This window comes from Erinaceus europaeus, chromosome 4 (genome assembly GCF_950295315.1).
Source record: "Erinaceus europaeus chromosome 4, mEriEur2.1, whole genome shotgun sequence".
In the NCBI taxonomy this organism is placed as follows: Eukaryota; Metazoa; Chordata; class Mammalia; order Eulipotyphla; family Erinaceidae; genus Erinaceus; species Erinaceus europaeus.
In genome coordinates, this window is record NC_080165.1 from 91,945,063 (window position 1) to 91,972,085 (window position 27,023).

Genomic DNA, 27,023 nt, shown 5'->3' on the forward strand with positions numbered 1-27,023 from the left:
CACACCAATCCAAAAAGATTTGTGTACACATATGTTCATAGCAGCACATAGCCAAAACCTGGAAGCAACCCAGGTGTCCAACAACAGATGAGTGGCTGAGCAAGTTGTGGTATATATACACAATGGAATACTACTCAGCTATTAAAAATGGCGATTTCAGCCCATCTTGGATGGAGCTTGAAGAAATATCATGTTAAGTGAAATAAGTCAGAAACAGAAGGATGAATATGGGATGATCTCACTCACAGGCAGAATTTAAAAAAACAAGATTAGAAAACACAAGTAGAACCTGTGTATTGCACCAAAGTAAAAGACTCTAGTGTGTGGGGGGGGGGAGATTACAGGTCCTGGAAAAGGATGACAGAGGACCTAGTGTGGGTTTTATTGTTATGTGGAAAACTGAGAAATGTTATACATGTAGAAACTATTGTATCATATGTCTACTGTGAAACATTAATCCTCCAGTAAAGAAATAAAAAAAGAAAAAAATTAAATGTGCTCTGAAAATTTTCTGTTCTCTCAGTAGAAATTTGAAAGCCCAAAAGATTGCAAAATATTTTCCTAGGTGTGAGGGGAGGAGTGATGCAATGCTATTACTCCTTTTTTTTTTTTTTTTTAAGATAGAGACACAGAGAGAGGCAGAGAAAGAATGAAAGAGACCACAGCACTGAAGTTTCCTTTAGTGTAGCAGAGACCAGCCTCAAACCTGGGGTGTTGTACCCTTATAAGGCAGTATACTATCCAGTGAGCTATTTCATTTTGTCTTTATAGGGCAGCACTGGTAAAGCTGAGGATTTCTGGGCTAGTGGAGTTTGATGAATGGGGGAGAACATGTTCCCAGTACCCCCTCTGCCACCCATGGCATCCACTCCTTCTCTTGACAGAGAATTGCGGCTTGTCCGCAGAGACTGCCACCACATCTATTGTTGATGCATTTCACGTAACTTCCTCCAGAACTCCTGGGCATAGTCAGCCTTTGCCTGGCCTTTTGAAATGATGACAGGCCTCAAATTATGGCTTAGTGTAGAATAATCTTTTTTATGGTATGAGAATTTTGTTTAATTTTTAGAAGTATGTGATATTTAAAAAAATATTACAGAGCAGTGTGGAATTCAAGAGGAAGAAGCTTTTGAGTAGGCAGAAGGCAACGAAGGTCTCTTGGTTGGTAAACGTCTGAGTCTTGTTATGTTTTATTTTCTTCATTTTAAAGTAGGTATTAGGGTATCCGTGTGACCTCCACCCAGGACTGCTAGGAGTAGCTAATGAAATGGAAACTTTTGGTAAAGCTAGAAACATGGTTCAGATACAAGCAGGGCTTAAGCAGAGAATGTTGTTATTTCTCCATGGAATGGGGAAGCAGGTGGTTGGGCTTAAAGAAAATTCAAATAGAGAGGTTGAAGTTAAATGCCAACATTCCTGAGCTTGGTTGACTAAATTTTTATGGGTGTCAGCTGTTGTGTACTCTCCCCCCACACACTCCCTCTGAGAGGTGGCCAACTTTTCTTTCTTTACAGGACCAGTTAAATTTTTCCAGGGAAAATTTTAGTATTTCATTACAGTTTCAGATACTAATAGAGTGTCTAGATTGGCATTTTGAGTTGACAGTTGAGATAGTTTGGTCTGATGTGACTGGGTAATCTGGGTACTATGCTATATTGATTAAGTAAGTTATGATATAGAAAGTGTGTGTCTATGTATAACTTCCACAGGACCAAATAGTTTCCCATGTCTCTTTTAAAAAATAATTCATTATTTACTTTCCATTATTGGTTATTGCTGTGGTCTGCATAATGAGTTCATTCTTCCCAGAGTCTTTTAGTTCCTTCCTCTCTTTCCTTTTTTCTTTCTTCCTCTCTGTCTCTTTCTTTCTACCTTCCTTTCTTCCTTCCTTCCTCCCTCCCTCTCTCTCTCTCTCTCTCTCTCTTTCTTTCTTTCTTTCTTTCTTTCTTTCTTTCTTTCTTTCTTTCTCTATTCCTTCCTCTCTTTCCTTTTTTCTTTCTTTCTCTCTGTCTCTTTCTTTCTTCCTCCCTCCCTTCCTTCCTTCCCTCCCTCCCTCCCTCCTTTCCTTCCTTCCCTCCCTCCCTCCCTCCTTTCCTTCCTTCCCTCCCTCCCTCCCTCCTTTCCTTCCTTCCTCCTTCCCTCCCTCCCTCCCTCCTTTCCTTCCTTCCTCCCTCCCTCCCTTCCTTCCTTCCTTCCTTCCTTCCTTCCTTCCTTCCTTCCTTCCTTACGTCCTTCCTTCCTTTCTCTCTTTCTTTCTTTCCTTATAGAGACAGGGAGAAAAGGGTAGGGAGTGGGAAGGATAGAGAAAGAGAGACAGACACCTGATGCTCTGACCCACTGCTCATGAAGCTAACTTCTGGCAAGTGGGGACCTGGGCCATGAACCTGGCTCTCAGTATGTGTGCACTCTATTAGGAGCACCACCACCTGGGGCTGTGTGTGGGCTTCCCTCTTTATTTATTGTGCTTTATTAAATAATTTTGTATTTGTTATTAATAGTATGTTGCATGATTGTAAGATACAGTATATAGTTCCACACCATACCCACCACCAAAGTCCCCATATTCCCACCCTTCCATCTACCACTTCCCAAAGATAACCACTATAGTACTCAGAAGTCTTACAAAAAGTTTGCTTGCTTTTGTTTTGTTTGTCCTTTTTTTTTTTTTTGGCAAGGTCATGTAAATCAAATCTCTAGATTCCTTGTATATGTGAAACCGTCTGGAATTGTCTTTCATCTCTTTACTTATTTTGCTCAGCATAATCACCTCCAGGTCCATCCATTTTGTCCCAGAGGACATAATTTCTTTTTTGATTGCACAGTAGTATTTCATGCAATATATAACCCATAATGTCTTTCCCCCCCAAAATACATTTTATTTATTTATTGGATATAGAGAGAAATCAAGGTGGAAGGGGGAGACAGAGAGGGAGAGAAGAGAGACACAGGTAGCACTGCTTCATCACCCCAGAAGCGTCTCTCCTATAGATAGGGACTGGGGGCTTAAACCTTGTGCATTGTAACACGTTTACACTACAAGGTGTGCTACTATCAGGCCCCTCCCATAACTTCTTTAGCCAGTCATCTGATGATAGGCATATATGCTGCTTCCACTCTTTGGCTATTTTCTCAGGTGTGCTTTTAATTTGCAGTTTTCTAATCATAAGTAATGTGGAACATTTCTTCATGTCTGCGAACCATGTGTATCTCTTCTTTAGAAAACTGTTTGTTTAGTTCTTTGACCTGCTTTTTCATTGGGATATTTTTGCTTCTGTTTTGGATCTGTACTAATCCTGTATAGATGTTTGATCTTGGTCACTTGTCTGATGTATGATGTGCAAAGATCTTCTCCCATTTACCCTGTTGTCTGTTTACCCTTGGATAGTTTGCTTTTGATGTGTAGAAGCTTTTAGTCTCATGTAGCCCCATTTATTTACTCTTGTTTTCATTTCTCATGCCCAGGGGGTTGAGTCTCCAGGGGATTCTCTCTTTAAACTTGAGGGTCTTCTGCAAAGTTAGTAGGTATCTGATAATTTATATTCATTGTGATGTTCTTTGAATTAGAGAAATTTGTATATTGCTTTTTCTGAACCTAATCCTTATCCCATAGATATCCCTGTACACATCTCTGCTGGTCATCTTCACCAGCTCTTACGGAACAATTCTGATAACTTCACATCCAGATACCTTGATGCCAGTGACTTTATGGTGATAGAAAATCAAAAGTCTTGTTATGAACATGTCTGGACCCTTTCCTGGTCCACCCAGGTTGGGGACTTGCCCAATTTCATGCAGGTATGTTTATCTTTTAGTGGTATTGATTTAGTGCCCTGGAATACTTTGATTTCAAACAATCAGAATTATATGAATGAAAAGTATGATGATTTACTGATTTTGCCAGACTACTCAAGTAAGGTGTTATATGAGCTTTCTTTCTAGGAGTTTCTAAGATGTTATTTTGTATCTCATATCCCTGATAAAATAATTTAAGCCCAATATATCCTTTCCTAACTCAGTTTGTGTAGAGTAGTTATTGGTCAGTGTCCACCATATGATACTTCTACATCTGTTATTGGATAATTTAAGCAGATGTGATTGACTTAGATGATCATCAGGGCAGATGGTACAGCAGAAGGAGGGTTAGAAAAGGATTTGCTGTCTTTGGATAATGACAAAACCAGATGCTCTTGCATTTTTAGAATTTAAAAAATAATCTAATGATCATCTAGCATTTGGTTATTATAAAATGAAACCAAAGATGGAATTTTATCTCCAGTCTATGGTGGGTCTTCTGATTTTCAAACAAAAAAAAATTGGGTGGGGGATGAAGCATGATAGTTAACTCATAGTACTTGATTTTCTACATTTTTTTGGAATATTTTAAATTGCAAACATGTAAGTTAGAGAGACCCATAGAAGCAAACGTTGTCAAAGTCTAAGGAAAAGATTGACTGACTAAGTTTTTTTTTTTTCAACACTACTTGCAAATAAATGTTCCTCTAGTCTAGTGGTACTTTCATTAGTCATTCCATTACTTCCTCATAGATCATTAGATTCCTGTTTGCTGTCACCCCATTTTTATTTTCTGTCTATCTAATTAACTTAAACAAAATGTGCTGAAATTCACTAGAAATGTGACTATCTCAGGTCTCTGCTGAAAATATGACTGGAGTGAACCCTATTGCAACCACTCGGGTGGTATATGATGGTGGAGTTTTTCTGGGACCCATATTTGGAGACATGTTGGTTACTCCCAACCAGTATACTCAGGTAAGAGGAGATGCATCACTTCCAATGCAATGACAAATTTCAAGTCTAACTTGGTTTGTGCCTGATTTGCAATGTGGACTAATGTCACTAGTTAAGTTTTTTTTTTTTTTTTAATTTGTAAAAATAGTTTTTATTTATTGGCTAGAGACAGACTGCAAAAATTAACAGGGAAGGGAGAGACAGAAAGGTAGAAAGAGAGATACTTGCAGCCCTGCTTCACTGCTCTTGAAGCTTTCCCCCTGTGGGTGGGACTGCGGGCTTGAACCTGGGTTCTTTCACATAGTAAAATGTGCAGGCTCAACCAGGTGTGCCACTGCCTGGGTCCAAATGTGCTCTACTGGGTGACATGGCTTTGGATGTCTGGAGGTTTTCTTTTCTTTTACAGCACTGCAAACTCTGTTTTGTGGTTATGGAGGGGATTGAACCTGGGACTTCGGAGCCTTAGCCATGAGATTTTCTTTGCATAACCATAATATTAGCTCCCCCCACCTTGCCCCTTAATTGTATTATTATGTTTTTTCTTTGAAAGGTCAGAGAGGAATTGAGAGTGGAAAGGGAGAAAGAGAGAAAGAGAAACACCTGCAGTTCTGTTTCACCATTTGTAAAGCTTTCCCCTTTGCAGGTGCAAACTGGGGGCTTGAACCCAGGTCCTTGCACTTGGTAATATGTGTTATCAACCAGGTGTGCCATCACCTGGATGCAAGGCTTAGTTTTTCCAATCATATACAGAGAAACAGATGATGACTGTTCTTTTATACTCTGAAAGTACTCTGAAAATACAAGTGCTTTGTAAAATAGAATTATATTATTCTTTTATTAATTTTAATATTATAGTATGATAGTAGAGAACCTCTATAGCTACATATGATTCACATCTTTGAACAAAAGCACTGGAGAATAAGTGAACTAACTCATCTTTTCTCTTTAACATCTTTTTTTTTTCACTCTGTTCCATCTGCACATATTCATCTTAAAAGTCATCTGCTCTTAATTTGAGAAAATAAAAAAAAACTGTACAGAATATAATCTATACCTGGGTGCCCAAAGTGAGAATTAGTAATTCTAAACATTTCTGTGTATTCATTTTTTTGTCTTTATGAATAAAATCAAACATTGTAGCTCAAGCAGAGGTATATATTTGAAATTTCTTTACTGGGCAATTAATGTTTTACAGTCGACAGTAAACTCAATAGTTTGTGCATGAATAAGATTTCTCAGTTTTCCACACAACAATACAACTCTCACTAGGTCCTCTGCCATCCTGTTCCAGGACCTGAACAGAGTTATATTTTTATCACCCATCCCTTCATGCCACCTCAACACACCTGCCTGGCACAAGCAAACATTGTCATGTAATGTCTTCTTTTAATCCATATTTTAAATATAGGGAATCAGTTGAGTCACATATTTTTCACTTTCCTCACATCCAAGTGTTCTAGAACTATATTTGATCAATCACTGAAATATGAGTGATAAAAATCCTTAGGCAATTTGAATTTTATTAACTTTACTCCTAGAAATGAAATTAACTCTAGATTTAGCATAAATGCACTGATACAGTAGGCTTAAACATACCTACCTTCATTAAAAGAAAGCCTACCAACTCTGAATCGTTCATGCCAATTTAGATGTTTTTTTTTTTTAATTGGGAAACAGAAGAAAGAGTAAGTGAATGCTTAATACACTTCCATTTGAGCAAACTTCTCATACTTCATGGATAATTTTCAGTATATAATTGGTATGGGGTATGGGGGGGGAAGTTATCCTCTGCTCTTTAAAATCGGGCAAATAATCCAACAAGCATGAATTAAATTATAAATTAATTTATAATAGTAAATTAGTAAGACATAAGTAGTGAGTCGGGTGGTAACGCAGTAGGTTAAGCACATGTGGTGTAAAACGCAAGGACTAGCATAAGGGTCCTGGTTCAAGACCCTGGCTCCCCACCAGCAGGGGAGTCACATCACAGGCGGTGAAGACTTCACAGGCAGTGAAACAGGTCTGCAGGTATATATAAAAGAAATAAGTAAAGAGAAAAGAATTAGCAATGTGTGTCCTTTCTATACCTGGGAATATCTCCTGGATTCTGAGGAAGCTGGCTGCCCACATGGCCTCAGTTACTAACCTACAATCTTTTAGTGCAGAGGCCTTTGGGAAGAGGAAAGGATATTCAGGAAGGCAAAATGATGCAAGTTATGTCTTTTCCAGGAAGAATTAAAGGAGGGTTCTAGTAGATTAGTACATCACTAAATCCTTGCTCCACTCTAGTTTGGCTCCTATCTATCTTGGGTGCTCTGGGTCACGGTATCTGGATGGTAGTCATACTTTGACATCTCCACCGTTCAAATTCACCCAGGAAATTGTACTTCAAAGCTAGTCTACATTTTTGCCTTTAGGGGTCCTTCTAATGAAAGCAATCCTTCTGCCAAAAGCATACTTTATATTTGCTTTGAATTTTGTTGGTATTTCTCAGGTGGTTGTGCAAGTGAATGACATACCAGCTCACTGCTCAGGTTCCTGTACTTTCCAGTATCTTGAAGGGTCAACGCCCCAGGTCCATTTGGTGCAGTATTCTCAAGGTATGAATACTTGGCACTGAGATGGGCTTGAAATTTGAACTGAAGACAATTTGTTAGAGGATATATACCTGGTAAGGGGTCAGTAGCAGTTGTATCATTTCATGGGCTGGATATTAAATCATGCAACAGATGCTGTAATATTAGCCAGTCTAAATGAAGCCAAGTGGATTTTTGATAGCTTCAAATATTTTATTTTATTTTATTTGTCCTTTATTTTGAAATTTTCTTTATTTTGATGTTATTTAATTTTTTAATTTTTTATTGGGGGGATTAATGGATTACAGTCAACAGTAAACACAGTTGTTGGTACTTGTGTAAAAACTGTTTTCTGCAAAATACTCTTATCTCTCCCCATACCTATGCTTTCTTCCACCATCATGCACCAAGACCTAAAGCCCCCACTCCCACCTTCTAGTCTTTTACTTTGGTGTAATCAAACCCAATCTAAGTTCTGCTTCTTTGTGTTTCACCTTCTGTTCTTATTTCTCAATTTCTGTCTATGATAACTAATGGTCTTTAATTCCTACTTTGAGAGAATTCAAGATGCTACAATAATAAATGCAGATGTACAGTAATATTTGAGTCAATATTTAACTTTCTGAATTTTGGCTGAGGGAGTTGAGGCATTTGATGTCACAGAGAGCTCTCTTAAATGGAGTGTTAGTGGTAATTCTGCTCTAATTTCTTTTTTTCCCTTTAAGATGGTGACACCAACCTACTGGTTAATTTCATTGGAACTAGTTTCTCTGGTGATTCCCAATTTTTGCAGATAATAGTGAATAAAACAAACTGCAAAATTATTTTCTCAAACCACACCTATGTGGTCTGTCAGACGACTCTGCTGCCCATGGGGGTGCATCAGATCTCCATGTTGGTCAGACCCTTTGGCCTTGCCGTCGGTACTAATGGAGAAGATCTCTTCTTAAATGTGGAACCCAAATTGGATGCTGTGGATCCTTCTAAAGCTGCAGAGATTGGTAATGCTGGGAGAACCCTACTTTGCTTCTGATCTTCTGAAGTTAACAATCTTGCAGATAGACAGAAATCTAGTCCCATCATGTGGTAAATGCTGTATCAACTGTGATTCACCTTTTTTTTTTTTTTTTTTTTTTTTTTTTTTACCACCAGCTTTTCTTCTAGTGAGCAATAGACCTTTGAGCCCTGAAGTGAACTCACTTGCCACACATCATAGCTTGACTGATAGTGTCAGGCATAACTGGGCCAGTCACTGAGTTACTGGGATAGTTTAGCCTTGTGGAAGCAGCACTAGATTGAGAGTAAGGACATGTGCCTGAGTTTCACCCTACCAAAATCAAATGTGTGACTGTAGAAGTTTCAGTTACTCATATGCAACTTAGTTTCCTCAGAAACATGACATAGGCACAGTGTTTATGAGCACCTCTTTGAAGCAATCACATAGTTTAAATACTTACAGCTGTTTGGAAGATGGAATAACTATTTACATTTCTGGGTGAGATGATTGAGGGTGCCATGTACCTTTACTTGCTCAGAGATTCCCAATGGAAAGTGGAGCTAGGATGCAAACCGGGTGATACCCATGCTCCTGCCGCCTCTGCTGTGCATTGCTACCTGATCTTTGTAATGGACCCAATACTGCTTGACTTGCAGATGTTTTACGTTTATCCTTACTCTTACTTCTCAGTAGAGTAAGGATGATATGTGGTGCTTAGAGAGGAAGATCTTATTATAAAAGAAGTGATTCCTGGTTTGAATTTAGGGTAGTAATTCTTTAAAAAAAAATTTATTCCCTTTTGTTGCCCTTGTTGTTTTATTGTTGTAGTCATTGTTGGATAGGACAGAGAGAAATGGAGAGAGGAGGGGAAGACAGAGAGGAGGAGTGAAAGATAGACACCTGCAGACCTGCCTCACTGCTTGTGAAGCTACTCTCCTGCAGGTGGGGAGCTGGGGGCTCGAACCGGGATCCTTACACCGGTCCTTGTGCTTTGCGTCATGTGCGCTTAACCTGCTGCGCTACCGCCTGACTCCTGGCAGTAATTCTTTTATCTGATAAGGTTACCTTTGCAGGTCCTACCTTACAAACCTTTAGCTCCTTCTACTAGACTGAAGATACCCCGTTGCCACACCAATGACTTTTGTCACCTCTGTTTCCCATCTAGAGTACCTTACATAGTCAGAGTGGCCAATTGTACCAGTGTTTCTGAGACTGCCAATCTATTTATAAAATGGCTGCCATGAGTTTTATTATTTTATTTTAAGCATGAACACATTTTATTTATTTATTTATTTATGAATAGAGACAGAGAGAAATTGAGAGGATAGAGGGAGATAGAAAGGAAGAGAGACAGAGAGACACCTAGATACCTACAGCACTGCTTCACCACTTAGGAAGCTTTGCTCCTGTAGGTGGATAACAGACTTGAACCTGAGTCCTTGAGCATTACAATGTGTGTGCTTAACCGCCTGGCACACCATAAGTTTTACATTCCCACCAATAATATGCTAAGAATTCACTTTCTCCACATCCTTGCTAACCTTGACTCCTCTTATTTGACAATACCATTTTAAGAGGTATGGGGGTCATATCTCACTGTGGTTTTTAATTTGAATTTTCCTAATTGGAAATTACGGTGAATATCTTTTCATATATTCACTGGATTTTTAAAATTTCTTCTTTGGAGAAGTGACTAGCCAGTTCCTTTCTCCATCGAACTTTTGGGTTTTCTTGTCATGCTATTGTTAGTCATTTCTGTATTCTGAATATTAGAACCTGACAAGATTTATAATTTGCAAATATGTCTTCTAATTTTCTTCAAAGTGTTCTTTGAAGCACCACTGTTTTGAATTTTCATAAAATATATTGTAGTCTTGCCCTGACTTCTTCAGGGTAAATTTATACAGTACCTAAATTTATAGTTTTATTATACCCAGTCTCATTCTCCTGAAAGATTTTCACCAGATTATATAAATTCCCTTTCCCCACCCTGACATGCTTGAGGAAAATACATTTCTGAACCCTTCCCCACTTACAGGGTGACTATCTTTATTTTGTGACTTCACTTCTTTCTCTATATTCCCTTTTGGGAAAATGGCAGCCCATCATAATTGCTGTCATTGATAATAAGCAGGGTTTCTGTTCATTGGCTAGGTCAAGGACTGCTCCTGTAAATGAGGGGGGAGGTTGTGGCAGGGGGAGAAGTATCCCATACAATGCATGACATCGACAGTGAGGAGACAGGGGTTTCTATGGTTGCTTTTCCAGTGGCCAGGAGAAAATTTCTTATAGTTTGTTAGTGGTCAGTATCAGCTACTTCTGTACCACCACGACATGTAGACTCTAATTTGCAACAAGTCCTGAAACTTGGAGTGCTAAGTTGTCACTTAAAGATGCAGAAAGTGAGGACTCCGTGACTGAACTTCAAATGATCTGTATTAAGTGTCAGAACAGTCCGTGGCACTAACTCTGGGGTCACTGTCCTTCCTACTACCCCTCTTGCACTTGGCTTCTCAGGAAAATAATGAATTTTGTAAAATTGGCAGGGATAATATGAGAAACATCTGGGAAGGTAGAGTTTTTAGAGGTCATCTACTTTACTTCTCTGACTTGTGGTGGAAGTATTGTTGTCTTTATATTCTGTTCTTAAATATTTCCAGAATGTCTTACTGCTTTTCTTCACCCTCTAGTTATCATTCTATTTCTATATAGAAATTTATGTATTTAACTTAAGTAATTTCTGAAATTTGGACAAATATTTTATTAATTTTTAAATATATCTATATATTTATTGGATAGAGACAGAGAAATCTAGAGGGAAGGAGAGAGAGAGAAACATACAGTCCGGCTTCACCACTTGTGATGTTTCCCCCTTGTAGGTGGCGACCAGGGACTTGAATCTCGGTCCTTGCTCATGGCTGTATGTCCCATCACCTGACCCCTTCATATCATTTATTTATTTATTTATTTATTTATTTATATTCCCACCCCCATATTTTTAATTTTTTACTCGGTCCTTGCTCATGGCTGTGTGTCCCATCACCTGACCCCTTCATATCATTTATTTATTTATTTATTTATATTCCCACCCCCATATTTTTAATTTTTTACTAGAACCTTCATATTTTAACATTTTATTTAATTCTTCTTCTGCATAATTAATTTTTATCTACCTGTATAACTAACTATGAGCCTTATTTGAAAGTGCTGTTTTCATTGTAGGAGGACTTTGGGCCACGATTCAAGGCTCTAGTTTGGAAAATATTAGCGAGGTGTTGTTTGGATCTCAGTCTTGTGCCATGAATGTCATGATAAGTAATTCAAGAAGAATTCATTGCAGAGTTCCACCCATGGTAAGTGGAATCTTTTAGCATCTCCTCTCTGAGTGAGAGACCAATACTAACATGTTGCATACTATTTTAAGTGAATCATTTCTTAGAAGTAAACTGATATGAACTTTTGATTAGGAAAGTATACTGACATTGTGTATATTGTCTGTTCTATGAAGTGAGAAGCTGACTCCATAAGTTGGACTTGTACTTAACATCATTTAAGTTTACTTAATTTTTATTAGCGATTTAATAATGGTTTAAAATATCATAAGATTATAGTTCCACACTATGCCCATCCTGCAATGACACTTTTGGGCATATATCCAAAGGACCTGAAAGCACTAGTACAAAAGAACATATATACCCATATGGTTCATTGCTGCTTCATTCAGAATTGCTAAGGTGTGGTGACAACCTAAAAATTCACTGACAGGTGACTGACTATATGAAAAAATTATAGGGCCTATATTCAATGGAGTACTATACAGTTAAGTTTACTTTTAAATACGTCAGCTAGGCAGTCCCAGTTCATACTCTCAGTGAGTTTCAGTGCTAAGAATAAATAAATGTGTGTACATAAGTAGATAAGTACATACTCTGGGTAGATGTTGGTTTATAAAACTTACCTTTCTTGCAATCTTAAGCAAATAACAAATAATTCACTATTCACCAATACTTTTATGTTCTGGCATAGATGTGAAAGGTTTGAATTAGGAAGTTCTAGACTGTTTGGTTCCTATCTTTTTAGTTATTTCCCATTACTTCTCTTTTCCATTAAAAATAAAAAGTCACCCCAATTGAAAAATTCAGACCTTAAACTCTCCTTTTCCTTTTCTGAGAGTGGCTTCTCAGCCTATTATAACATATGAGTCTAGGTCCTTCTCTAGCACTGTTAGTAAGAGGCTACTCATAGCTGCAGTTAAACTTTCTTCTCACAGTTGACTGCAGAGTTATCAACATTCCTAGCAGGTCCATGACCTTGAAAAAGGGCTGTAATCTTTAATCTCTGAACATATAATTCTTATCTAGCTACTCAAATATCATGAAATATTAACATTTATCTGCAAGGTTTATGAAATTCTAATATATAGTTGGATTTTAATTTGTTTAACTCCCCCTATCTTACTGGATATGTAGGTAATTATTTTAAATAGCACCACTTTCATTATTCTAATAACCATTTTGGAACCTATTTATCTCTGTTGGGATAAATTAAATTCTCAACTTACTGATATGGAATGTTCAGTTATCTAAGTTCTGTTTGAATTTATACTCCTACCGTCACCATGTGAATATCTGATTTCTAGCATTTTTGCATAACACTGGATATTCTGGCTTTAAAATATGCACATACTACTTTGGCAGAGAAATGTATAGCTTGGATTTCTTTAACTAGAGAAACTAAACGTTGAAAAAAATTTTCAACACAAGATTGAAAGGAAAACAATGAAACAGCCATGTGTTGGTACTCTTCTGGCACCTTCTTTATCCTCCCCCCTTTCTGAAGCAACTACTTTAACTTCTTCTGAATATAGCTGCAGTAGCAATGTCTTACTAAATCAATAAATCATGAGTATTTTATTGTAGTTAAACGATGCTGGTAGAGCTACTCTTTGTTTATAGCTTGTTTTTTTTTCTTAGAGTTTCTGATATTATTCTTAAAATGTCTTCCTTAGAATAGAAATTTTGTATTAATAAAAACTTTCATTATATCAGTTACCCTTCCTCCTTTGAAACTCTGTTCTCCTGCTATAACCTAATGGTGTTTTCTAAGTTCATTTTATTGATTTTATTCTTCCTTTCCAGAATAGATTTATTGTCTCTTGGGATATATATATTCTTCTTCTTCTTTTTTTGTTATTTAGCATTCATTTTGTGAAATTACAAATCTAGGAAACATCCTAAGAAATAATATGAGAGGAGAGTTTTCTGAGTGCTTACATGTCTGAAAGTTTTCAGACTTAATGGGTAGTTTATCTTAGTTTAATTGAAATTGCCATTGTTTTGTAAGAGCATGCTGTTGTGTTAATTACTAGTCATACTTATTTACTCTTGAGAGCAGGTCAAATTTTTGTTGTATTTGCCCAACCTAAACACTTGTTACTGTCTGTGTATATAAGGGAAATTTGAAAATTGCAATTATGCCTTTAAAGACAACTTTCTTGAAATTAATCCTTTGAAGTAATTCTACATTATTTTCTCTGCAAACAATATTATTTCCAAAGGTTTGATTTTAATAATTGACTTTTTAGGAGAAAGATGAACCTATTGTGAATATAACTGTGATCAGCAGGGACTATACTGCACTTCTTCCCATGGCATTTACATATGTCTCCCTCTTAAATCCAGTGATCAATTCTCTAAGCAGAAACAGAAGCAACATAGCAGGTAAAGTGCATGATACCACAGAGTTTGTTTGGTTTTTTCCATTTTTGCTTATATAATTTTATTTTATTTTTAATTTTATTTATAAAAAGGAAACACTGACAAAAACCAGAGGTGAGAGGGGTATAACTCAACACAGTTCCCACCACCAGAACTCTGTATCCCCTCCCCTCCCCTGAAAGCTTTCCTATTCTTTATCCCTCTGGGATTATGCACCCAGGGTCATTATGGGGTACAGAAGGTGCAAGATCTGGCTTCTCTAATTGCTTCCCCGCTGAACATGGGCATTGAATGGCCCATCTATACTCCCAGCCTGCCTCTCTCTTTCCCTAGTGGGGCGGGGCTCTGGGGAAGCTGGGCTCCAGGACATATTGGTGGGGTCTTCTGCCCAGGGAAGTCTGGTTGGCATTATGTTAACATCTGGAACCTGGTGGCTGGAAAAAGAGTTAACATATAGAGCCATAAAATTGTTGACTAATCATGAATCTAAAGGCTGGGATAGTGTAGATGAAGAGTTGGGGGAGCGGGTCTCCGTTTTGTAGATAATTAGTAGTCCTATTTTAATTATATTTTAAAGGGCCCATGACTACACTAGTTTTTTTTAAATTTTTTTTATGAACCTGACTTCTGATATGCAGGTGGATCTAAGTTATTATCTGGAGAGATGTCATGGCTGGTAAAAGGACCAGAAAGCTGGATCAGGGAAGAGAGTAGCTCCCAAATATTGGAAAAAAGTGTATAGATATTGTTGATATCTGTAATACTGCAGGATCTTTTTAGTTTTAGATTATTGAGCTAACATTGGTGTATGGATGAAGATTAGTGGTAGAGTGCTTGTTCTGAATGTGTGAGGCCCTAGGTTTGATATCTGGCATCACATAAAATAATGATTCATCTCTCTCTCTTTTTTCCACTCTCTCTGAAAAACAATAAAGGCAAACAATGGATTATTAGTTCTATTAAAGGTAGTATTGTATTTTGAACAGAAGATTTATTTATTTTTTTCTATTTATTTATTTATTGCTACTGAGTTTATTATTGGAACTTGGTGTCAACACAATTCCATTCATCCCACTGGGATGAATCTTTCTTTATGCTTTGATAGAAGGTTAGAGATGGTGGGAGGAGGAAAAGACATGGAGAGAGAGGCAGAGGGTAGATGAGAAATCTGTATCACTGCTCCACTACTATTGAGGTATACTTAGTGATCAACTGCCAAACCCTTCCAAAGTTTTTTTTTTCCTGAAAACAAGGAGACAGTTTTCTCATCTTAATCATCACTGAATAAGCTTCCTTATATCTGTGTTTTCCTTTGTACAACCGGGACAATTTCCTCCTGAAATATTATGTACAGGCTTAAAGATAGCTATTCAATATATATTTACAGGCACTTGCTATGTATTAGTAATAACACACATAGAATAGACTTTAATCCTTGTAAATTTATAGAACTATTACTCTTCTAGTAAGCTACGGAATTAGAGAACAGAGAAAGCAAATATATATTTTTAAAGATGTTACCTTTGGTAGATTGTATAGTTGGTATTTGAACCCAAGTAGCCTGTTTGCATATACCAAGTACTGATCCACTTATAGTTTATTGTAAAATAACTTTTTTTGGTATTATCCTTTATTATTGCAACTATTTGATATTCTTAGAGAACTAGCCAAATTTCTTTTTTAAAATTTACTTATTTGGGGATTAATGGTTTACAATCAATAGCAAAATACAATAGTTTGTACATGCATAAAATTTCCATATAACAATACACCCCCCACTAGGTCCTCCTCTACCATCATGTTTCAGGACTTAAACCCTCCCCTACTCCCACCAGAATCTTTTACTTTGGTTCAGTACACCAATTCCAGTCCAGGTTCTGCTTAGTGTTTTCTGATCTTGTTTTTCAAATTCTGCCTGTGAGTGAGAGCATCTCATATTCATTCTTCTGTTTCTGTCATAACTCACTTAACATGATTCCTTCAAGATCCATCCACTTTTAATAGCTGGGTAGTATTCCATTATGTATATATATCACAATTTACTCAGCCACTTATCTGCTGTTGGACACCTGGGTTGCTTCCAGATAGCAAGATTTCTTATTCCTTGAGATCCACTATAAATAAAGAGAATGAATTCTTTTGTGCCTAACTACATGAGACAATTTAATCTTTTTGTGATATTCCAGGTAATGTGACAGGATAGATTTACCACAAATTGTCATCATGCCATTTCATGTAGATTTGGAAGGGTACCAAGTAAGACACCTTTTTGATTAATTGAATGCCATGCAACAGAAAGTTTTTGGCAGCCATGTTTAAGGTCTTGCTATATAAGACCACCAAATTTCCCCAGAATAGCCTGGACTTATTTTTTCTATTACTTTTACTTTCTATTTCCCAAGAGTACATAAATAAATTGAAGTGTCCTTTAGCTTCTCAATATTATTCATCTTAGATAATGCAGAAGAATTTATAGCCTCAGGCAATCAAAGTATGTAAAATTCCTCAGTGGTATAGATTCTTACCAACGAAGTAAAAAAGTGTGCAGGGAGCTCTGTATTCTATTCAGATTCCAGTGATTTGGGCTTTTAATGAGATCTTCTACCTATAGTTGAAAAAGAATAAATACATTGCACCAGTGCCTTAAAGACATCCAGAATTAGCCTGACAATTGACCACAAGTCTAAGGATTTCATGTTATTGATATATACAACATGATACACTCTTTTCAGAATTTATACTTGCATTTAAATCTTTCTACTGGCAGAATCAAGGGGAACATGCTGTAAAATCCACAAAGTTTATTAGAACACTAGAAAAGTCTCTTTTGAATGGAGTCTTACACATCTCCGTCCAGGATGATGATGGTGGTGGTGGTGATGGCAATGAAGTTAATGAATCAAAAAGTGAAGGAAGGACAGACTAAGGGGAGGTAGAATTTGGTGTTCAGGATAGAACCATTAGTGTGATTTTAGCAGTCAGTCAGAATTTGATCTGAATTAATTCCAGCTCAGCAGTGCCTAGGGCAAGATATTCAACATCTTTTATTTTTAGTTTTTCTAGTTGCTAGGTGGGACAAATTTAAGGATATTGTAAACATTGGAGGTAGCACTTTCCAAAGGGATTCTGGGTTATCCTACTCTGCCATTCAAGGAAAGTTGGCCCTAAAAAGAGTGCAACCTAGACTGTTCAGAGTTGTGATCACACACTGTGAGCTCAGACTGACAGGGACTCAGAAGTTTATTCAGGCTCCAGTGCTAAATATGAATATACATGGACCCTAGGCCAGACTGATGCGGTAAACAGCTAATTGTATATATCTTTTTCAAGTTTGGGAGCTACTCTCTGCCTTAATCCAGCATTCTAGCCAATTCTCAACTCTGATATTATCTTCCCAGACAATATATATTTTTATCCACCTGCATATTAACTATCAAGCTCAAGCAAAAATTACTAAAGTCATGGATCCCTAGGATCATACCTAAAATAGACTTCCTAGCTTCTTACCATCCTAAAGCCCCCAGTCTCATCTGTTCTGTTCCTACTGCTAAGTTCTTGTTTAATTACACATTTTGTCCCACCTCATATCTTACTGCTTTTAGACACCTAGTTGTAGAAGCTACTATGATTCTATCCTGAACTCCCTGGGTAGACAACCTCGCCAATGTGTCCTGGAACCCTGTCGGATTCTTAGGGGGACCTATCTCAGGTCTAGATTCCTCAGCGTGACCATTCCGTTGGCCACTGGAGTCGGGTGCCAGCGACAGTCAGACCCGAGGCATCAGGAGTGAGTAATCTGGGATCTCTCCCTGCAAGACGAGGCAAGAGACGAGATCAGAGATCACCCAGGACACTATGGCGGCAGATAGTGCATTTATTGTGTGTCAGAGCAGAGTTTTTAAAGGGTGGTAGGGGGAAGCAGCTTGTTTATACCTTATATGGCCAAGATAGCTGGGGACAGAGAAATGGTGAGGGTCTTTCCAGTAACCCTTGGGTAGGTGGTCCAACCAGTTCAGGGGATAAGGAAGTGAAACTGCCAGCTAGCACAGACGGGGGAGGTGGGTCTTTCTGTAGGTGAGAACTGACAGGGGAATTGGAACCTGTTAGGCAGGTTCCTTCTTGCTCAACTCATAGAGGCAAAAAGCCCCCTGAGGAGACTGACAGAAGGCCTATGCCTCCCAGGCATCCAGGGGTACCCCCCTATGGTCTGCACCATGCTCAACCTTGGCTTCACAATTTCCCACAGAATCCCTCCTCCCCAGAGCCCTTCCCCACTAGGGAAAGATAGAAAAAGCTGGCGGTATGGATTGACCTTCCAGTACCCATGCCCAGCAGAGAAAAATTACAGAAGCCAGACTTCCCACCTTCTGCACCCCCAAAAAAGAATTCTTCTGGTCCATACCACTAGAAGGGGAGCAATGTTAGGGGAAGATGATCAGAGGGCTTTGGAACCCAATCAGCACCCAGAGAAAGAAGAGGTAAAATGGAAAGACTTTCAGAAGTAGTAATCGGTATATAGATATGACTTAGAAAGGAAGAGAAGGTTGGAACTATAGAGAAAAATATATATACACAGATAGTTGTAGAAATCATAGTCAAACCCGTATCTGTGACCTTGGGAGAACTACTGAAGTTGCCAATGACAGGGACACAGAACTCTGTTAGATGGAACAATGTGGAATTGTACCCCTGTTATCTCATAATTTTGTAAATCAATATTAAATCACTAAACAACAACAACAACAACAACAACAACAAAGACCTAAAACAAAACCATTCTAAATAGATAATGTTTGGATATCAGGGCGATCTGGCTGTGACATGTCACCCCATTGATCGCCAGGGTTGATTTGGCTGCTCTGGCTGGCTAGGCGGGTGTCCCCTTTCTCCCTCACCGCTCCATGTGCGTCCCTCCCGAAGCTGCCTAACAAAAAATAAGTAGCTGAGAAAGTTGTGTACACACAACGGAATACTTACTCAGCTATTAAGAATGATGAATTCACCTTCTTCACCTTATCTTGGATGGAGTTTGAAGAAATGATGTTAAGTGAGATAAGCCAGACAGAGAAGAATGACTATTGGATTATCTTCACCACAGACAGATATTGAGAGGTGATAACACAATTAAACGCAAAGCAGAACTTGCACTGGATTTCGTATATTGTACCAATGTAAAGGTCTCGGGGGATCCAGGGCAGGGGGGCGGAGGGTGTTCAGGTCCTGGTGTGTGATAGTGGAGGAAGATCTAGGCTGAATGGTAAGAATGTTGTGCAGAAAACTGGGAAATTTTAAACATATACCAACAACTGTATTTACTGTAAGCCATTAATACCCCAAATAAAACAAAAAAGAATAAAAAGTCTATGCCTCTCATATCCCCCTTGACTGGTGTAAATAGACTTCTTTTTGTTTATATATATATATATATATATATATATTATTTATTTGTTATTAATAGTAAGTTACATGATTGTAAGATTACAATGTATAGTTCCATACCATACCCACCACCAAAGTTCTGTATCCCTACCCTCCCACCTCCCAGCTATAACCACCATATTTCTCACAAGTCTTGAGAGCTCATTTGGAGGTTCTAGCAGGGGAGCGCAGCTTGTATGCCTCCCCCCGCCCCCGAAGACCAGTCAGTCTCTATTGGGGAAGGCCATCTGTCCTCTTCCACCAACAGCACAGCTTCAGGAAGGAAGGTGAGGGAGGATGGGGACACCTGCCTAGCCAGCCAGAGCAGCTGAATCAACCCTGGTGATCAGTGGGGTGACAGATGTCACAGCCAGATCGCCCTCACATCAAGTTCTTACAAGTGTTACTTTTTTTTTTTTCATTTTTGGCAAGTTGATATGAATCCGATCTCTAGATCCCACATATGAATGAAATCATCTAGTAGTTGCCTTTCATCTGTTTACTTATTTCACTAAGCACAATCACCTCCAGTTCCATCCATTTTGTCTGAAAGGACACATTATCATCTTTTTTTTATTGCAGAGTATTATTCCATGGGATATATATGCCATAACTTCTTTAGCTGGTTATCTGATGGGCATTTAGGCTGTTTCCACTCTCTGGGTATTGTGAGTAGTGCAGCTATGAATATAGAAGAGCACACATCCCTTCTAATTAGTGCTTTCATGTCCACTGGATCAATGATTAAGTGTGGTTGTTGCTGGATTATAAAATTCTGTTTTTATTTAGTTAAAGTCTGTCCATGCAGACCTCCGAAGGGGCTGTACCAGTTTTAATTCCCACCAATATTGAAACAAAGTTCCCTTTCCTTCACAACCTCTCCAACAGTTGTTGTTTGTTGTGTAAGCCTTTCTCTCAGGTGTGAGGTGGTATCTCAGGGTAGTCTTAATTTGCATTTCTCTAATGATAAGTGAAGTGGAGAATTTCTTCATGTGTTTATAGGTCATGTGTCTATCTTCTTTAGAAAAAAAAATGTAGAAAGTAGCTATCTATTGCCTTTAACTCTAATATAGCGATAACCTTCCACATTCTCTCTAAAACCCATATTTCTCCCAGTCTTGGAACCTCTGGGCCATGGCTCATTTTCTTTCATGCTTCTCTCAGCCCATGCCACTTATATTGCATCTGCTGATCTCAACCAAATCAATGCAGCCAGTACCACCTCTACACGTTTCACTTGGATTGTGTGGAATGTCAATTTATTCCTTCAGTTCCATTACTTTGCCACCAAGTTGCAGATGCTACCATGACGTCAACCTGACTTTCCTGGGCAGACAAACTCACCAGTGTGTCCTGGAACCCCACCTCTCCAGAGCCTGCCGTACTAGGGAAAGATAGAAACAGGCTGAGATTATCGACTGACCTGTTCCATGTCCAGCGGAGAAGCAATTACAGAAACCAGACCTTCCACCTTCTGTGCAGAAGCACCCCATGATTCTGGGTCCATGCTCCCAGAGGGACAAAGAATAGGAAAGCTTACAATGAAAAGAGTGGGATACAAAACTGTTGGTGGGAATTGAGTGGAATTGTGCCTCTCTTATCCTATGGTCTTGTAGATCATTATTAATTCAATTTAAAGAAAAAAGAAAAGTGACAAGACCCAAACTTCACAAAATAAAGATAAAAAATAAAATACCTAAAAACTGTAGATTATAAAACTTAGAAGAACACATTAGAGTATTTCTAAGAGAAAAATAAAATTTTGACTAAAGTTTTATGACATGAGTACAAAAAAAAAAAAAAAGAAAGAAAATTGTCAGGAGTCAGGCAGCAGCGCAGCAGGTTAAGCACACATGGCACAAAGCACAAGGACCGGTATAAGGATTCCTGTTCGAGCCCTGCTCCCCACTTGCAGGGAAGCTGTTTCATAGGTGGTGACGCAGGTCTGCAGGTGTCTATCTTTCTCTCCCCCTCTCTGTCTTCCTCTCCTCTCTCCATTTCTCTCTATCCTATCCAACAACAACGACATCAACAACAACAATAAGAACTACAAAAATAAAACAACAATGGCAACAAAAGAAAATAAATAAATATTTTAAAAAAGAAAATAGTCTTTTTAGCTCTTTGGCCTACTTGTAAATAGACTTATTTTAATTTTTATAGTTTTTATTAGTGATTTAATAATGATTAATAAGATTGTAATATAATAGGGGTACAATTCCCAGTGCCAGAATTCTGTGTCCCATCCCCCTCATTGGAAGCTTCCCTGTTCTTTATCGCTTTCTGGGAGTATGGACCAACATTCTTTATGGGGTACAGAAGATGGGACGTCTGGATTCTGTAGCTGCTTCTCCACTGAACATGGACATTGGCAGGTCGATCCATACCCCCAGCCTTTTTTTAGCTTTCCCTAGAGGGTAAGGCTCTGGAGAGGTGTATTTCTGGGACACACTGGTGAGGTCCTCTGTCCAGGGAGATCAGGTTGGTGGGTGGCATCTACAACTTGGTGGCTGAAAGGCAAACAGATATAAAGCAAACTGTTCAATAAACAGGTATCCAAAGGTGGGAATAGAGCAAATGAAACCAGGCTATTGTTAAAGTGTGCCCCATCCAGCTTTTGTAGTCCTTACTTTATCTGATGAGGTTAGACTTAAAATGATTGAGGGACGTGAAGTAGGGGCTAGGAGAGGAGAGTTTCTGGGCTTAAGTAGTAAATTTTTGATTAGGTACTTTATGGTGTCTTCTTTAGGTCTTTCTACTTGCTGAATTTACTAAGTCTAAGTTTACATACAGCAGACTATTGAACACTTTAACTTTGAGTTACATATTTTCCCCTAACTTATGGTTACATATGCACATGTCCACCTGTTCCTTAGGCCCTGGTCTATATCTGAAGTCTGTAACTTTGTTAGGGAATGCACTATTTGAAATGGAACTAGGGTGTCCCATGTGTTAGAAAAGGTCTCAACAGATTACTGGAGTTGGAGGGTTGACATCTCAGGCTCTGCATCTCTGGATACAATCTGAAGTAAAACATGTTGTGGAGGCACTGGAGACACTGATTTAGTTGAGGTCAACAGATACAGTATTACAGGGGAGGAGATAAAGTAGAGAAGCATGAAGAAATACAAGCAAAGTCCCAGAGGTTCCAGAACTGAAAGAAATACAGATTTTAAAAAAGAATGAATAAGGTTCTTAGAGTTTAATGCAGCAATCGATAACTATTATTATAACCAAGTTGTTTGGGTGCTTGGTTTACTTTGAAAACCCCATGGTTAGGATTTACTGTACCATACAAGACCTCAGCATGATTTATGTCATTCAGTGCTGTAAATAGACTTTTTAAGATTGACTTCACTGAGCTCCAGTCACAGACCATGATCATTTTGTCCTGTCCATATAGGAACACCAAACTATAAACACATGAACCTGGTCTTCTAGAAATTCACTGAACTGTCTTGTCTTCTGTCCAGATTCCTGGATTATTGAGGAAGTTATCTATTTTCTATTAGTTTGCCTTGGAAATTATCTTTCAAATTGAATCTCAGGTATTATCATAGCATGAAGTCATTCTTGATATTCAGAATGTTGCTGTAAATTAAGCAACACTATTGTGTCATTTTCGTCTCATTATATGTCTTATATTGAAGCTATTTGGACTTATTTTTTGCTAGCATTGAGATTATTTTAAGGGCATGGTGAATGTTTCAGTGATTTTTGTGCACTTGTGGCATCTTCTTCAGTACTCAATAAATATTTGACACAAATGGAATAGAATTAGGGTGTTGGGAATATAGAGAGACTTTTCATAAAATTTCTGATTAATGTAAAATGTATTGAAATATAATCCAGAAGACTGTGCTCAGGTCTCTATTTCCATTAATTAGCTACGAGATCTTGACTACTGAATTTTAGTGTTCTAATAGGAAAATGATCGTCTTGGTAACTGCCCTATATGTGTTATCAGAATACTGTAAGTCAAGGAGAGAACAACCATGGAAGTGCTCATTAAATGTGGGACACAATACTCACACTCTTTTAGGGTTTAGTGCACACTGAGATAGCTCTTCATACTTGTATTAGTAGAAAAGTAGAGGTCAAAAAAGGGACTGGAGCTTCTATTTGCTGGTAATGAAGAGCATCAGCCTTTCAAATCGGTATTTTTTTTTCCTGTGGACTATGTCTTTTTATTTATTTTAAAAAAGGAGACATTAACAAAACCATAGGACAAGAGGGATACAACTCCACACACTTCCCACCACCAGATCTCCTTATCCCATCCCCTCCCCGGATAGCTTTCCTATTCTTTATCCCTCTGGGAGTATGGACCCAAGGTCATTGTGGGATGCAGAAGGTGGAACGTCTGGCTTCTGTAATTGCTTCCCCGCTGAACATGGGCATTGACTGGTCGATCCATACTTCCAGTCTGCGTCTCTCTTTCCCTAGTAGGGTGGGGCTCTGGGGAAGCAGAGCTCCAGGACACATTGGTGGGGTTGTTTGTCCAGGGAAGTCTGGTCGATGTCATGCTGGAATCTGGAACCTACCTGGTGGCTGAAAAGAGTTAACATACGAAGCCAAATTGTTGACCAATCATGGACCTAAGGGCTGGAGTGGTGCAGATGAAGAGTTGAGGGATCCTCCATTTTGTAGATAGCTAGAAGGCATATTTTAGTTATATTTCAAAGGGCCTGTAGATATACTAGTTGTTTTTTTTTTCCTCTGAGCCTGAAATCTGATATGCAGGTGGATCCAAGTTATTGTCTGGGGAGGTGATGTCATGGCTGGAAAAGGGACAGAAAGCTGGATCAGGGAAGAGAGTAGCTCCTTAATATGGGAAAGGGGTATAAATATCGTTGACTGTAAACCCCATTGATTTTCAAATCAGTATTTCTTAATATTTTCCCATATTTTTACTTGATAGGATAGAGAGAAATTGAGAATGGAGTTGGAGAGGGAGGGAGGGAAAGAGATAGAGAGAGAGGAAGTGAAGGAGGGAGAGAAAGAGGGAGAGAAAGACCTGCAGACCTGCTTCACTGCTTGTGAGGCATCTCTGCTGCATGTCGGTCCTTGGTGTGGGTCCTTCCTCCTAGTACTATGAACGTTGAACCAGGTGCACCATCATCAGACCCCCCATTCTTAATAATTTTTAAAGATTTATTTATTTATTTATTTATTTATTTATTTATATCAAGAAGAGGGAGGTGGAGGAGGCAAGGGGAGGGAGGAAGAGGAAACACCAGAGTACTGCTTGGCTCTGGCATAAAGTAGTTTCAGGGATTGAGCCTCTGGGATCTCAGGAATCCAAGTTAGTGCCCTAATAGGCAGAAGAGTTCTCTCCTGGGCCTCCTACTGCTACTTCTTGATTTGCCTTTCTATGGAGATAATTTGAGTACACTTAGCCCCAATTTTACTTTTTAAGTCCTAGGTATTATAGACTGTAAATTTCTTTTTTTCTTTCTTTTTTTCTGTTTTTTTTTTCTTTATTTATTTCCTTTTGTTGCCCTTGTTGTCTTATTGTTGTAGTTATTATTGATGTTGTTGTTGTTGTTGGATAGGACAGAGAGAAATGGAGAGAAGAAGGGAAGACAGAGAAGGGGAGAGAAAGACACCTGCAGACCTGCTTCACCACTTGTGAAGTGACTCTCCTGCAGGTGGGGAGCCGGGGGCTTGAACCGGGATCCTTATGCCGGTCCTTGCGTTTAGTGTCACGTGCGCTTAACCCGCTGCGCTACCGCCTGACTCCCAGACTGTAAATTTCTTAAAGAGTTGTTAGAAGATTTATGAAAATTAAAATAGGTCAGCATTAAAACTCTTTATTTTATGTCAGATGTACAGGGTTGACCATGTTAACAATTTTAGAGTTGGAGAGGTAGTTGAATTATAAATCCACATCACAGAGACTAATGGAGTCTTTTCAACACAGGTGGTGAGATTCTCTTCATTGGAATGACATTTCAACCGAGCTACACAGATCTGAATGTGGAAGTTCGCATCCAGGATACACCAGCTCAGGTTCATTCACAGACAGCTCTAGGTCTGGAGGTGGTGTTGCCTCCGCTACCAGCAGGCCTCCATGAAATCTCAGTCTCCATCAATGGTATCAACATCCTTGCAGAGGGGTGAGTGAGTGCTGGCCAATAATTTTAGGTCTGTTTGATAGTCTACTGATTTTTTTTTTTAAATCACTGGGGCTCAGTGCCTGCACGGTGAATCCACTGCTCCTGGAGGACATCTTTTTTTTTTTTCCCCACTTTTGCTGTTGTTGGAGAGGACAGAGAGAAAGTGAGAGAGTAGAGATAAACAGAGAGAGGAGGGAAAGGCATACAGCTTCAGACCTACTTCACCATTTGCGAAGCAACCTCCCTACAGGTAGGGAACTGGGGGATTGAACTGGGTTTCTTGTGCCTATCCTTATGCTTGGTACTATGTGCTCTTAACCCGCTGTGCTACCCTAGTCTAATTATTTAGTTGACGAATTTCATCTTTGAGTTAAGTCTCTACCACTTTTTTTCTCCTTTGATGTTGGAGCATAAAAGAAAAATCATAAAATTTGAATCCATCACAGAGATCCTACAGGAATAGTTCAACACCATGATTAATCCAGAGGACACTTTGGGGTTATGAGTTGGGAAAAGGATAACTTACTGGAACTAAGATGTCATGGTTCTTGATTTGAGTGTAGATGGGCTGGGCATCTATATAAAAAGGGGAAAGAGACTGTGCTTTTAATAAGAGACTGTTATTAAATAAGGCCTTTAATAAAATTGTGTCTTGGGCTTTGAATAAATGACTTAAAATTGTTGCATTAGTCTTACTCATTTCCTTTTTGCCCTGGAGTCATTCTTCCCAGAATTTCTCCAGAAGTCCCTTTTACTTATTCCAGAAACTAGCTACACTATATAGGACTGATGTCACCACATTATATCAATTCAGGAAAATGTCTGACATAACATTGTTTTTTCTTCTTCTCTGCTAGACCATGTCATTCACACCTGTTCTCTCTTTCTTTTTAAAATCTTTTTAATTTATTTGTTACTGAAGAGAGACAGTGAGAAACTGAGAGATGAGGGGGGTAGAGAGACAGAGAGGCATTTGCAGCCCTGCTTCACCACTTGTGAAGCTTTCCCCCTGCAAGTGGGGACCAGGGGTTTGAACCTGAGTTCTTGTGCGCTGTAATATGTGCACTTAACCAGATGTGCCACCACTGTCCCCCCCTTTTTTTCTTTTCACACTTGTTCATCACTGCTCGCTTTACCATATTTCCCCAAATTATCGTTTGAATAATGTGGGGCTAGGAACACAGACCACCCCCCTTTCAGTGCAGTTAAAAATTTATAAATTTTTAACTCTCCCCAAATTTAATGTTTAAATTTGAGCTTCAATTTAAAGTAAAACTGAAAATTTTACTAATAATGGAAGCAGTTGGTTAGCACTTATTTGGTATCTTGCATTTACTGCTTTACATTTTAAAATATTTATTAATTATTTTCCCTTTTGTTGCCCTTGTTTTTATTTTATTGTTGTTGTAGTTATTATTGTTGTTATTGATATTGCAGTTGTTAGATA

General features: G+C 38.5%; 1 protein-coding gene across 8 annotated transcripts in view; it reads left to right on the forward strand.

The window, feature by feature from the left end:
- PKHD1 (PKHD1 ciliary IPT domain containing fibrocystin/polyductin) overlaps positions 1–27,023 on the forward strand; it is a 617,401-nt gene that overhangs the window by 76,848 nt on the left and 513,530 nt on the right. For all 8 annotated transcript variants that reach the window (XM_007516520.3, XM_060190048.1, XM_060190049.1 and 5 more), the window contains 7 exons: positions 3,611–3,795; positions 4,648–4,770; positions 7,244–7,349; positions 8,051–8,326; positions 11,545–11,675; positions 13,907–14,042; positions 25,381–25,576. In XM_007516520.3, coding sequence (XP_007516582.1) covers positions 3,611–3,795; positions 4,648–4,770; positions 7,244–7,349; positions 8,051–8,326; positions 11,545–11,675; positions 13,907–14,042; positions 25,381–25,576 — 1,153 coding nt within the window. The remainder of the gene's footprint in view (positions 1–3,610; positions 3,796–4,647; positions 4,771–7,243; positions 7,350–8,050; positions 8,327–11,544; positions 11,676–13,906; positions 14,043–25,380; positions 25,577–27,023) is intronic.